At 47.0% G+C, this 12068-nt stretch overlaps 1 protein-coding gene across 2 annotated transcripts in view; it reads right to left on the bottom strand.

Annotated features, from left to right (window-relative positions):
- The window catches only part of LOC119965917 (SLAM family member 9-like), a 94474-nt gene extending 84877 nt beyond the window's left edge, over nt 1-9597 (bottom strand). For both annotated transcript variants that reach the window (XM_038796924.1, XM_038796925.1), the window contains exons 1-2: nt 9546-9597; nt 2699-3052 (exon numbers count right to left, since the gene is read on the bottom strand). In XM_038796924.1, coding sequence (XP_038652852.1) covers nt 2699-3052; nt 9546-9567 — 376 coding nt within the window. In that variant the 5' untranslated portion in view covers nt 9568-9597. The remainder of the gene's footprint in view (nt 1-2698; nt 3053-9545) is intronic.
- Between the last annotated feature and the right edge of the window lie 2471 nt (nt 9598-12068).

Raw genomic sequence — 12068 nt, 5'->3', positions numbered from 1 at the left:
AAGAAAAAAGGAAGGGGCAAACAAAAATAACCCCTTGTTACAGACAGCACTGCATATTCAAACCAACACAGAAGTGATTTTGACCAAATCGCCACCGCAATGCCCTCCCCTAGGGTTCAGTGGCCTTAATCCCCTGCTAGCCTTTTGTCCTTGATATAAGTTCATAACTTTGTCCGTTGATTCAAAATAAAGTTCCTGGCCCTCAAACGTGACCCAAAGACACACTGAATACAACATCCTGAACTTCACCCCCTTTTTGAAGAGGGCCAATTTTGCCCTGTTAAATCTGGCTCGCCATCTGCTAGTACTGCGCCCAGGTCCTGATAGATGTGCAACTCACAGTTCTCCCACACGCAGCTCCGTACCTGCTTGGCCCACCGCAAAATCTGTTCCATGTCCACACCACCATTGCCCTCAGCGGTTCATTCGCTCGCAGCTTCCTTGCCAGAACTCTATGCGCTCTCTCCACTTTCAAGGGCCACGTAAACGCCCCATCTCCCATCAACTTTTCCAGCATACTTGCCACATATGCCCTCGCGTTCGAACCCTCACTGCCCTCAGGGAGGCCGACGATCCTCAGGTTCTGTCTCCTGGACCTGTTCTCCAAGTCCTCCAACTTCTCCTGCAACCTTTTCTGGTGGTCCTTCATCAGCCCCACCTCGACCTCCAAAGCGGTTAAACGGTCCTCTTGCTCGGACACCTTATACTCCACCTTCTGAATCGCCCGTCTGTGGGTTTCTAGACCCTGTTCCACCCAATCAATCGATGCTTTAATTGGGTCCAGTGTATCTTTCTTTAGCTTGGCGAAGCTCTCCTCAAAGACCTTCACCAGCTGTACCGTCGACCACTGTGCCACCACACCAGGATCCTGCAAGTTTGCCATGCTCTCCTGCACTGCCGGCTCTGCACGCATCTTCCTTGCTTGACTATCTCTCCTTACACAGCCACTTCTAGTCCACTGCTCCATACACTGGTGAGGGATTTCTCCTCACTGTCTCACTCTCCATCGATTTATCAAGGAAATTCCAAAAAACCGGGAGAAAAAGTCCAAAATTTAATCACAAACAGGAGCTACCAAATGTGCGACCTCCTACTCCATGGCCGCCACCGGAACCTGTTTCACGATTTTTAAAACTGCAATCGCCATTGGTAATTCCTACTGGCATCAAGGAAGCCCTGGAGAATACTGGGTCAGGCTCTCTAATGATCTGCCAACAGCATTTACTGTACGTGCAAAGTAGAATACATTGACGCCGCTGTCAAGGCACCAGAGCATGGCATGGTGTCGGGCACCTGGTCTCGGTTTTTGGCCCATGCATGGTTCTCCACACAATCACTTTTCCCAATTCCAGAGTCGGTCGACGGAGAATCCCATCCTGGACCTTTCCCTTAAAATTGCCAAGAAGTCAGTCACAGATGTGAGAATGGCCCAAACACAGAATGAAGCCTGTGGGTGGGATTCTCCGTTTACTGACGCTAAAATCAGGAAACGCAATTTCGCGGAGAATCGGTTCTGAAGACGAAATCGTGACGGGTGCCGATTTCACGCCAAATCGTAATTCTGTCGCCTCGACAGCGGCATCAATGCGTTCCAGAATGCAAGTACAGTAAACACTGTTTGCATATCATTAAAGGGCCTGACCCGATATTCTCCGCGGCATCCGCGAATGTCCGCCTACGATGGACTGAATTCCCAACGGCGAGGTTCACTTGTGCTTTTAAAAATCATGAACCGGCATTGTGGCTGATGAGGAAGAGGGGGTACGGAAAGTGTCCAACATCGCCATAGTTTTCTGACAGTGGTGCCACTGGCCGCGGGGGCTTTTGCCAGGGCTGGGGAGTAATAGGGTGTGGCTAGGTGAGCTGTGGGGTCGGGGTGGACAGGCACAGCGCACCATTGCTGCAGCCTGCAGCTGCGCACGCCACTGACCGCCCACTGTGAACGTTGGGCCACAGGTCGTATGGGTGTCCTGCGAGACCATCACCCTAGGTCTCTGACCCCAGCTGACTCATCAGCCATATGGGCGTGCTCCATGCAACCAGAGCCATTTTGTTGGCTGGGATGAGTGTGTGTCGCAATTGTAATGTGTATCTGTGGCTGCAGCTTGTCAGCCTCCTGAGTGTCAATCAAGGTCCCGGCAAATCCTGCACCATTTCTCATTGGAATCAATTGTGTTCCACGTGGCGCCAGTGGTAGCCCCTTAGCAGGCGCTGTATAGGTCCAGGTTCCGTGCCAGTTTTGCTGTCGTGGAAGCCACGAATCCTGCCCCAGCGTCAACACTTAGTCTCAGGAACGGAGAATCCCGTCCACTGTTTTAAAAGCTATTGCATTCTCGATTCCTCACCTGGCATTTCCCTGAGGGCTCTTGTATATCGGAGAGATGCAGTCAGCATAATTACATTTAAAGTATTCAGAAGGTCACTTAAATTGCTTGAAACACATTGGTACTAAAGAGTGCAGATGATTTTCAAACGCTGTCGTGGAATTGTTATTTCTGTGGTGCTTACAGAATTGGTAGATAAGCTAATTAATCGCTGACTATGATAAAATGGCAGATGGTGATCAATGAGGAAACAGGTCAATAGGGCAAGAAAGAAAGAAGCATGTAGGCAAAAGTGATGAGTTTATAAATTACAAACACGGAGGGCTAAAACGCTGCTTCCCACATATGCCAAAACAGAAATCAGTAACACTTACCATGAACTTGAACGAAATGGCTGATATGCTGAGTGCCAATCTTGCTGTTTTTGAAATTGAATTTTATGAGATAAACACCGCTGTCAGTCATTTTAAAATTCAACATTTTCAGAGATGTAGTCTGAGCATTGTAATTTACTCGCTGTTCGTAAAGGGGATCAATCTGAACAAACATGGCTGAAATATCCTGTTGCACAAGTGTAACGTTTTTTAAACGTCCAAGAAAGTACCACTCAATTACAGATAGGTCTGAAATCGATCCAGCATTGTACCCGTGCATTAAGAGAGAGGAAAATCTGTTCACATGATGGTAGATTGGTTTTGACCCAGTAAATGCTGAAATCTGCACATAAACTGAAGAAAACATTTGTTCAGTTAATTGTTGTCAAATATTCTATTACATGAATGCATTGAACAGAATAATTAAGGTAGAGTATTTCAGGATTGGACAGAGTAAACTGAAAAATAATTAGACTTCAATTTATACTCAAACTATTTGGATTTATTGTCACGTGTACCGAGATACAGTGAAAAGTATTGTTCTGCATACAGTCATTCACATGAGCATATGCAGTAAACTAGGCAGATGGGAGCAGAAAGAGACAAAGCATGTGCAGAAAGGCACATTACTTATCAACCCAAGTATGGGCAAATAGGGTAGAACTTATCAGTCAATGTGTGCGATCATCGGGTGGAGCCAGAAGCGGCTATAAATCCTGTCCAAATCAAATTAAAAACTCAATATCACTTCCACATTGGTTGAGGGGGGGGCGCGAGCCATGTCCAATGGCGGCCACCACAAACTTCAAAAGCGGTGTCCACATGCTGAATAATTCTTATCAGCAGAATGGCAGCAGCAGGAAGCCACAGCAGACAGGAGGGAAATTCGGGTAGCCAGTAAGCGCCCCATTTCCTAGATGACTGCCTCCGGACCCTGGTGGAGGTAGTAACACAAAAGAGGGACACCAAGGTATGGACTGAGGTGGCAGGGAAGGTCAGTAGCCATGGCCTTGTCAGGAGAACCTGGTTCCAGTGTTGGAAAAGGTTCAATGACCTTCTACGCTCAGCACAGGTGAGTATTGAGTGGGCATTGTGCTGAATGGGGCACAGATGTGTGCGTTTCAGGTAGTCTCGGAGCACACCTGCCGGTGCCACCCGAGGCTGGACACATGAATCAGGCGCCTTTGGTCCATCAAAGATTCAGGTATCCAAAGTGGTGGTAATGTTCTCAAACCTCCCAAGGGGCGTTTTAAAGTTGGAATGGGGGGGGAATGGTATGATATTCAAAGGTTTCAGCACTCAATGGAGCTCTGCATTGACTTGCAAAAGAATCAAAGCCACAACAATTGGGAGTGGACTGCCTCTGGGGGATGTGCCAAACCTGGCAATTCTCACCAGCTATAAACTGGAAAACCGAGAACTGGAGGACCAGCGAGCCAGCAGATCACCAAGTCACAGAGACTGGCGTGTCTGAGAAAAATAAGAGCCAGTTGGTCTGATGTGCAACACATTCAGGGTGAAGGTGATAACTGAGAGTTTACTCCATCAGAACAACCTCATTATGCACCGGCACTGAGAAACCTCAATCCAACCAAGTTCAATCGCAATGGTAAGCATGTGCTGAGATGTTGACTTGCGTGATTTTATCCTTCATCCCTCAGGTGAGCCGTTCACCAGAGCCAACCAAGGGGCAAATGACCCTCCCTTGACACCCAAGACATCAAGGGACGCACACAATGCACATCATTTCTCAACACTGATATTTCTCAACTGCAGATATTAGAAGTCCAGTGGCTATGGCCATGTCAGAAGAGTTCATCAGGCACACCAATAAGTGCACATCCAACTCACAGGGGCAGATGGTAGAGGCATGGGGGTTTATGGTGCACCAGTAATCGGTGCAGACAAGGAACATGTTGAGTCCAAGGAAGATGATAAGCTTCTGGAGTCATCCATTAGGTGGCAAATGTTGGATTACAGCGGGATGTGCGGAGAGATCTGGTGCAGATCCCCGAAGGTCAGCATGCCACGGAAGAGAACTTGCAGAGCATCACCATTGCGGTGACTCTGAGTACACTGCCTCATTCATTGAGATTAGTGACTTTCATGAAGAGGCAGCTTCAGGAGGGGAATAATGCATCACTGGGGTTAGACACAAATCTGCAAGCCCTCACTCAGGCACTGACCTCAGGAGGCCAATGATTATGTGGGAGAAGGAGATGCCAAGCAATGTCACTGATGGTTTCCCTCCCTTCACTGTTGATCAGGGGGTAAGGACTCACTTTGGAATGGCAGACAAGGTGGTTGCCGCCTCTGTGGACTCTTCTCATGGAGCCCCACATGAGGAAGCCAGCTCCTCCACCTCTCAGTTACTGCTCCCTCCTAACAGTCCGCAGAAACTGAGGGTTTCCCGGCAATGTCAATGAGTGAGCCCTCCCGGACAATGTCAAGTTCCGCAAACCAGAGGACTAGCGCCAAAGTAATCTGTGCCAACAGGGCAAGATCAGAAACCTGCTTAGGGATAGTATTCGATCCAAGGAAGTAGCATACTTATTGGCCAAGAAAAACAATATGTTTGAGGATTGGCAGCTGTTTAGAATTCAGCAAAGGACCAAGCAATTGATTAAGAAGGGTAAAAAAAAGTACAAAAGTAAGCTTGCAGGGAACATAAAAACTGACTGCAAGTTTTTATAGGTACGTGAAGAGAAAAAGACTGGGGAAGACAAATGTGGGTCCCTTACAATCAGAAACAGGGGAATGTATTATAGGGGACAAATAAATGGCTGAGCAACTAAATACATACTTTGGTTCTGTCTTGACAAATGAGGACACAAATAAGATACCTGAAATGTTGAGGAATGCAGGGTTTAGTGAGGAGGAACTGAAGGTGATCAATATCAGTAGAGAAATGGCTTTTGGGAAATATGATGGTGTGGAAGGCTGGTAAATCCCCAGGGCCTGATAATCTACATCCCAGGGTACTGAAGGAGGTGGTTCTAGAAATAATGGATGCATTGGTGGTCATCTTCCAGGATTCAATAGACTGCAGAACAGTTCCTGCATATTGGAGTTCAGCTAATGTAACTCCACTATTGAAGAAGGGCGGTCGAGAGAAAACAGGGAATTATAGATCAGTAAACCTGACGTCAGTAGTGGGGAAAATTCTAGAATCCATTATCAAAGATTTTATAGCAGAGCACTTAGAAAACAGTGGCAGGACTGGGCAGAGTCAGCATGGATTTATGAAGGGGAAATCATGTTTGACAAATCAACTGGAATTCGTCGAGGATGTAACTCATAGAATTGCTGAAGGGGAGCCAGTGGATGTATTTGGACTTTCGGAAGGCATTTGACAAAGTCTCACATAAAAGATTAGCGTGTCAAATTAAAGCACATGGGATTGGGGGTAGTGTATGGAGATGGATAGAAAACTATTTGCCGGACGGGAAACAAAGAGTAGGAATTAACGGGCCTTTTTCAAATAGGCAGGCAGTGACTAGCGGGGTACCGTAACATTTGGTGGTAGGTCCCCAGCTATTAACAATATCTATTAATGATTCAGATGAGGGAGGGGTGGAGCAAAAGGGAAACAAAATGTCACGGGCTGGATTCTCCGTTCTGGAGACTAAGTCCCCACGGTGGCGTGAAAACGGTGGCAGAAAACTGGCGCAAAATGGCCACTAATTCCCTGTTCCGGGGGGAGGCTGCAGCCAGGCAACATAGAGATCCCAGCTTGAGCTGCCGATAGGGCCTGGAGAATTGCAGGGTCTGTGGCCGCGCATGCACTCAGCTGCGGCCTGCAGCAGCCGCACCGTGCTTCATGGCGGACGCAGCCCGCAAAACATTCCCCCCCCTTCGGCCGGCTTGCGCGCCCCGACCGCCCCACCACAGTGCCCCAGCCCCAAATAATGCCGCCCCTGCCCGCCGATCAGCCCTTCCCCAATTGTGGCGGCGCTGGACTGAGTCTGCAGCCGCCACGCTGTGTTCCCGACGGGTGAGACCATGAGAGACCCACGCCATCGGAAACTCTAGAGTATGCCGCTTTTCAGGGGGTGGAGCATTGCAAAAGCGGCACCGCCCCCGGTTTTGTTATCATTGGGGATTCTCCGCTCCGTCACCAAACGCAATTCCACCACCGGGGATCGGAGAATCCAGCGCCATAGCTCCAAATTTGCAGATGACACCAAGTTGGGTGGGAGGGTGAGCTGTGAGAAGGATGCAGAGATCCTTCAGTGTGATTTGGACAAGTTGAGTGAGTGCGCAAATGAATGGCAGATGGAGTACAATTTGGATAAATACGAGGTTAACCACTTTGGTTGCAAAAACAAGGAGGTAGACTATTGTCTAAATGGCCATAAATTCGGATAGGGGAACTTGCAACGAGACCTGGGTGTCCTCATACACCAGTCACTGAAGGTAAGCATGCAGGTGCAGCAGGCGTAAAGAAGGCAAATGGTATGCTTGCCTTCATTACGAGAGGGTTCGAGTGCAGGAGCAGGAATGTCTTGCTGCAATTATACAGGGCCTTGGTAAGGCCACACCTGGACTATTGTGTGGAGTTTCGGTCTCCTTATCAGAGGAAGGATGTTCTGGCTATAGAGGGAGTGCAGTGAAGGTTCACTGATTCCTGGTATGGCAATACTGACGGACGAGGAGAAATTGAATTGGTTAGGATTGTATTCACTGGAGTTCAGAAGAATGAGTGTGGGATCTCATAGCAACCTATAAAATTCTAACAGGACTGGACAGGGTTGATGCAGAAAGGATGTTCCCAATTGTGGGTGTGTTCAGAACCAGGGATCACGGTCTGAGGATACAGGGTAGACCATTTAGGACAGAGAAGAGGAGAAATGTCTTCACCCAGAGAATGGTGAGCCTGTGGAATTCGTTATCATAAGAAGTAGTTGCGTTCAAAACATTGTATGGTTTCAAGAAGCAGTTAGATATAGTACTTAAGGTGAAGACTATCAAAGGATTTGGGGGAAAGTAGGATTAATCTATTGAGTGGGATGATCAGCCATGATCATAATGAATGGCAGAGTGGGCTTGAAGGGCCAAATGGTCGCCTTCTGCTCTATTTTTCCTATGTTTCTATTTTATTTCTGTCTTTAAGGAGGATTAAAATTGAAGGGGGAAGAAGTGTTATTATTCTGCATCTTCTGATTTAAATCCATTGATGTCATCAGTAAGTGATGTGACATCATTAGTTATTTTTGGTACCTTTATATATTCGTATTTAACTGCTATTAATTTTAATTCTATTATTACTGTTTAACCAGTAATTCTATTATTCGATGTTTAACCAGCACTTTTTGAGTCCACATTGCATTTTAAACTTCATTATTTTTATATATTAAAGAAAATTAACCTGTCATGTTACCACAACACAGAATTCAGAGAGAAGCTAATTCTCAGATTGAAAACCAAATTGGAGTTAAAGGAGGCTGGAAGATTTGCCTAACTTGGAGCTAGACGAAGAAATCTATGGTGTAACCCTCAGAGTGAGAAATATTTCAGGGATTAGAAGTTACCCTGTTGGGAAAGGAACAAGGAAGCGTAGATGTGGACTGTTTGTAATCAGAAATGTAATACTGGAGAGTGTTGTGTGATAACAAGGAACAATTATTTCTTTAGCTTAAATCATTAGATGCCAATAAAATAAAAGTGTTTAGTCAATGCTGTTTTAGCCATGTCATAAGTTTTAAACCACAAAATCAAAATCAAAAAACTTTTTGAAAAGTTACCAGTCTTTACGTCGATGGTAGCACATTGTGCAGACAACTTAGGGAATTGAGTACAAAATACAGAATAATAATCAAAGCAGGTTTGAAATCCCTGATGTTAACTCGACACAAGGTAAGTAAAGAGCATAAACAAATGTAGAGTTTGTGTAATGTGTACAGAACTTTCACGAGCCATTTATATAAAAATCCTGAAAATGTAAAACTCGCTATTGGATATTGTTATGGAGAATGAATCAGAGCAGACAAGAAAAGTCTATATGAGAAACACCTCGGCAATAGTGGCCATAATATAATGCACGGTAAGATGGTAAGAGAGGATAGTCTCCTTCCAGTCTCCATCGATTTACCTTCTCCCTCTATCCATACCTTCCTTTCTCCCTCTTTCCTCTCTCCTACTCCCTCCATCATCTCCTTCCACTCTGCCATCCCTACCGGTCAGCCCCTTCATTATCCTGTCTTCCTAAAGCATCAAGCCCTCATTCCTCGAGATCTTGCACTCTCCACTACCTTTCTCTCCTCTCCCCTCCATTCCTCTCTCTCCTTCCCCATCACCTCTCTATCCCCCCGTCTGCTCTTCCCCAGCTCCCCCTCCCTCCACTGCTTCCCCCACTCCATCCCTCACTCGAACTCGGTCTACACTCCCACCTTCCATTTGCTCCTTCCCCATCTCCCTGCCCTCCTTCTCCCGCTCACCCTCCCTCCAATCCCCCACCCTCCATCTGCTCCTTCCCCAGCTCCCCCTCCCTCTATGAAATCCTTCCCCAGCTTGCCCTCTCTCTCTGCACTCCTACCCCAGCTCCCCCCTCCAGTCAATTCCCCCACCCTCCAACCGCTACTTCCCCAGCTCCCCCTCCCTCCTACCCCAGTTCCCTTCCTCACTCCACTCCCCACCCTCCTCCACCACCCCCACTGCTCTCCTCCTCCTCCGCCCCCGCCCTCCCCCTTGCTCTACCTCTCTCTGCTCCTTTCCCTCACTCCACCTTCCCCTTCCCTCTCCACGATATCTCCATCCGCCCTCTTTCCTCACACGCCCTCTGTCCTACATTCCTGTCCTTTCTCCTCTTTCGCATTCCCACTCTAACCATCACTGATCCAGAACAAACCGACGAATGTTCCCAGCCACATGCTCCAGTCGTCAACTCCCGTCTTGAAAGCGCCGCCGCGACTTCCCGCCCAAACGCCCCTTCCTACCTGGACCTGTAAAGGCGGGAATACAGGTCACGTGTTCGGCGTCGTATGAGATTGGTCCAAATGATCAGGGTGGGCGGGGATGTTGGCGCTGAGCGGGGCGGGGATGTTGGCGCTGAGCGGGGCGGGGCCTCCGATATGGGTGGGGCCGGTGTGTCCTCCAGCGGGGCGGAGCCTCTGATATGGGCGGGGCCGGTATGTCTTCCAGCGGGGCGGGCCTCTTACATGGGCGGGGCGGTGTGTCCTCCAGCGGGGCGGGGCCTCTGATATGGGCGGGGCCGGTGTTCCTCCAGCGGGGCGGGGTCTTGCCCTGCCCAGCGAGCGCGCGATGTTGACCCCCATGGCGACCAGGGTGAGGGGCGGGGCTGGAATTTAAAACAAGGCCGTTCGCAGCAAAAAGAATCAATGCCGAAGATGGACGTGTTAAAAGCTGTTTCCAGCTGGGTTTTATTAGAGTCATAGAATCATACAATACAGAAGAGGCTTTTTGGCCCTTGGCACCGAGAAAACTCCGGAAAATCTGTACTAATCCCGCTTTCCACCTCTTGACCCATAGCTTTGAATGTTATTTATTTCAAGTGCTCATCCAGGTACTGTGCAAAGATTGAGTTTTCCCTTCTCAACTATTCTCACATACAGTGCATTCCAGTTTCTCACCACCCTCTCGGTGAAAATATCTTTCCTCAAATCCCTTATAAACATACTGCCCTTCACCTTAACATTATGCTCCTGTGTTATTGATCCTTCAACTAAACTTTAGTTGAAGGAGCAATAACACAGGAGCATAATGTTAAGGTGAAGGGCAGTATGGTGGTACTGTGTTCTGAGGAAAAAAAATCCATACCGGTTGATGACAAATGGGTTTATTGTGCTTTAATGACAGTTGTTGTTGAAGATTGCCCGGGCTATTGTCCCCTAGGACAATATTAGAATAAGTTTGGCAACGTACGAAAATACCGCTAATCCGTTTCCAACCCTCACGGTAAGGTAGATGGAATTTATGATTAGTTTACCACGCATATAAGAAGCTTTTTTTTCTGTGGAATGGCTATGGGGGTCCACAAAAAAAAATTAAGAGGAAAAGGGGTCCATGGGTTAAAAAAGGTTGAGAACTCCTGAACTAAAGGGAACAGCTGCTTCCTATCCACCCCTCATATTCTTATACACCTCAATAAGGTCCCCTCGCGGATTCCTCTGCTCGAAAGAAAACAGTAAGAAGTCTGATAACACCAGGTTAAAGTCCAACAGGTTTGTTTCTTATCCAACCTCTCTTCATAGTTTAAATGCTTTATCCCAGGCAACATCCAAGTGAATCTCCTGTGCAGCCTCTCCAGTGCAATCACTTATTTCCTTTAGTGAAGCGACCAGAACAGCTCACAGTACTCCAGCTGGGCCTAACCAAAGTCCTGTACAGCTCCATAACCTCCCTGCCCTTATAATCTATGCCATGACTGATAAAGGCAAGTGTCCCATATGCCTTCATAACTGCCCTCTTAACCTGTCCTGCCACCTTTTGAGTTGAAATTAATTTGGTTTAGCCTTTATCTTAGTGTCTCCTAGATTATTACACTGCAATCCACTGAGTGTTCCCCAGTCACGTTACCCCTTCCAAAGTGCACCACCTTGACTTTTCAGGGTTGGTCTGAACAACCAGTCTATATCTTCCTGCAACCCAAGACCTTCTTCCTCGCTATTTAAAAAAAAATCCAATTGTAATGTGAGAATACCTTCAAGAATTGGGTGTTTAAGTAATGTACCTTTAAGAAATGGGTGTTTATCAGTGATGTCAGAGTGTGGGTGGAGCTGGGCTGTCTGTCAGCTTTTTTACTTTCATTTAAGGCTGTTTGCTGCAGGGTGTGTTTTAGTTTCGTTTTCAGAGCTGGATAGCTGCAATCACAGCCAGAAGCGGTATTAGTCTCTCTGTAATCTAAAGACTGTAAATCGATCCTTTAGTGAATTAAAACTAATAACTGCTCTCTGTAGTTACTTTAATCTGACGTGCTTCTGTTTTAAAGGTTTTTTTAAAAGTCTTCTGGATGTTAAAAGGAAATGAAAGGATTACTTAGTGTTGTATTCTTTGGGGGTTGTATTTGAATTGATGGTTGCTAAGATGTTCACTGTTTGTTTTAAAAAGGTTAACTTGAGTTAATAGAATAAACACTGTTTTGCTTTAAAAAATACTTTTCCATTTCTGTTGTACCACACCTGTAGAGTTGGCCATGTGCTCCCCATGCCACAATCTATTAAAAGTTGTGGATCAGGTGAACTCCATGATACACTTTGGGGTTCTCTAAACCCTGACCCATAACACAATTAAGGGGCAAATTAGGGTGGCCAATCCATCTACCCTGCACATCTTTGAGTTGTCGGGATGAAACACATGCAGACATGGGGAAAATGCGAAAACTCCACACGTACAGTGACCCGGGGTCGGGATC

This window comes from Scyliorhinus canicula, chromosome 5, assembly GCF_902713615.1.
Source record: "Scyliorhinus canicula chromosome 5, sScyCan1.1, whole genome shotgun sequence".
NCBI lineage: Eukaryota > Metazoa > Chordata > Chondrichthyes > Carcharhiniformes > Scyliorhinidae > Scyliorhinus > Scyliorhinus canicula.
The sequence above is the reverse complement of the archived record's forward strand: the minus strand, read 5'-3'. Positions and strand labels throughout refer to the sequence as shown.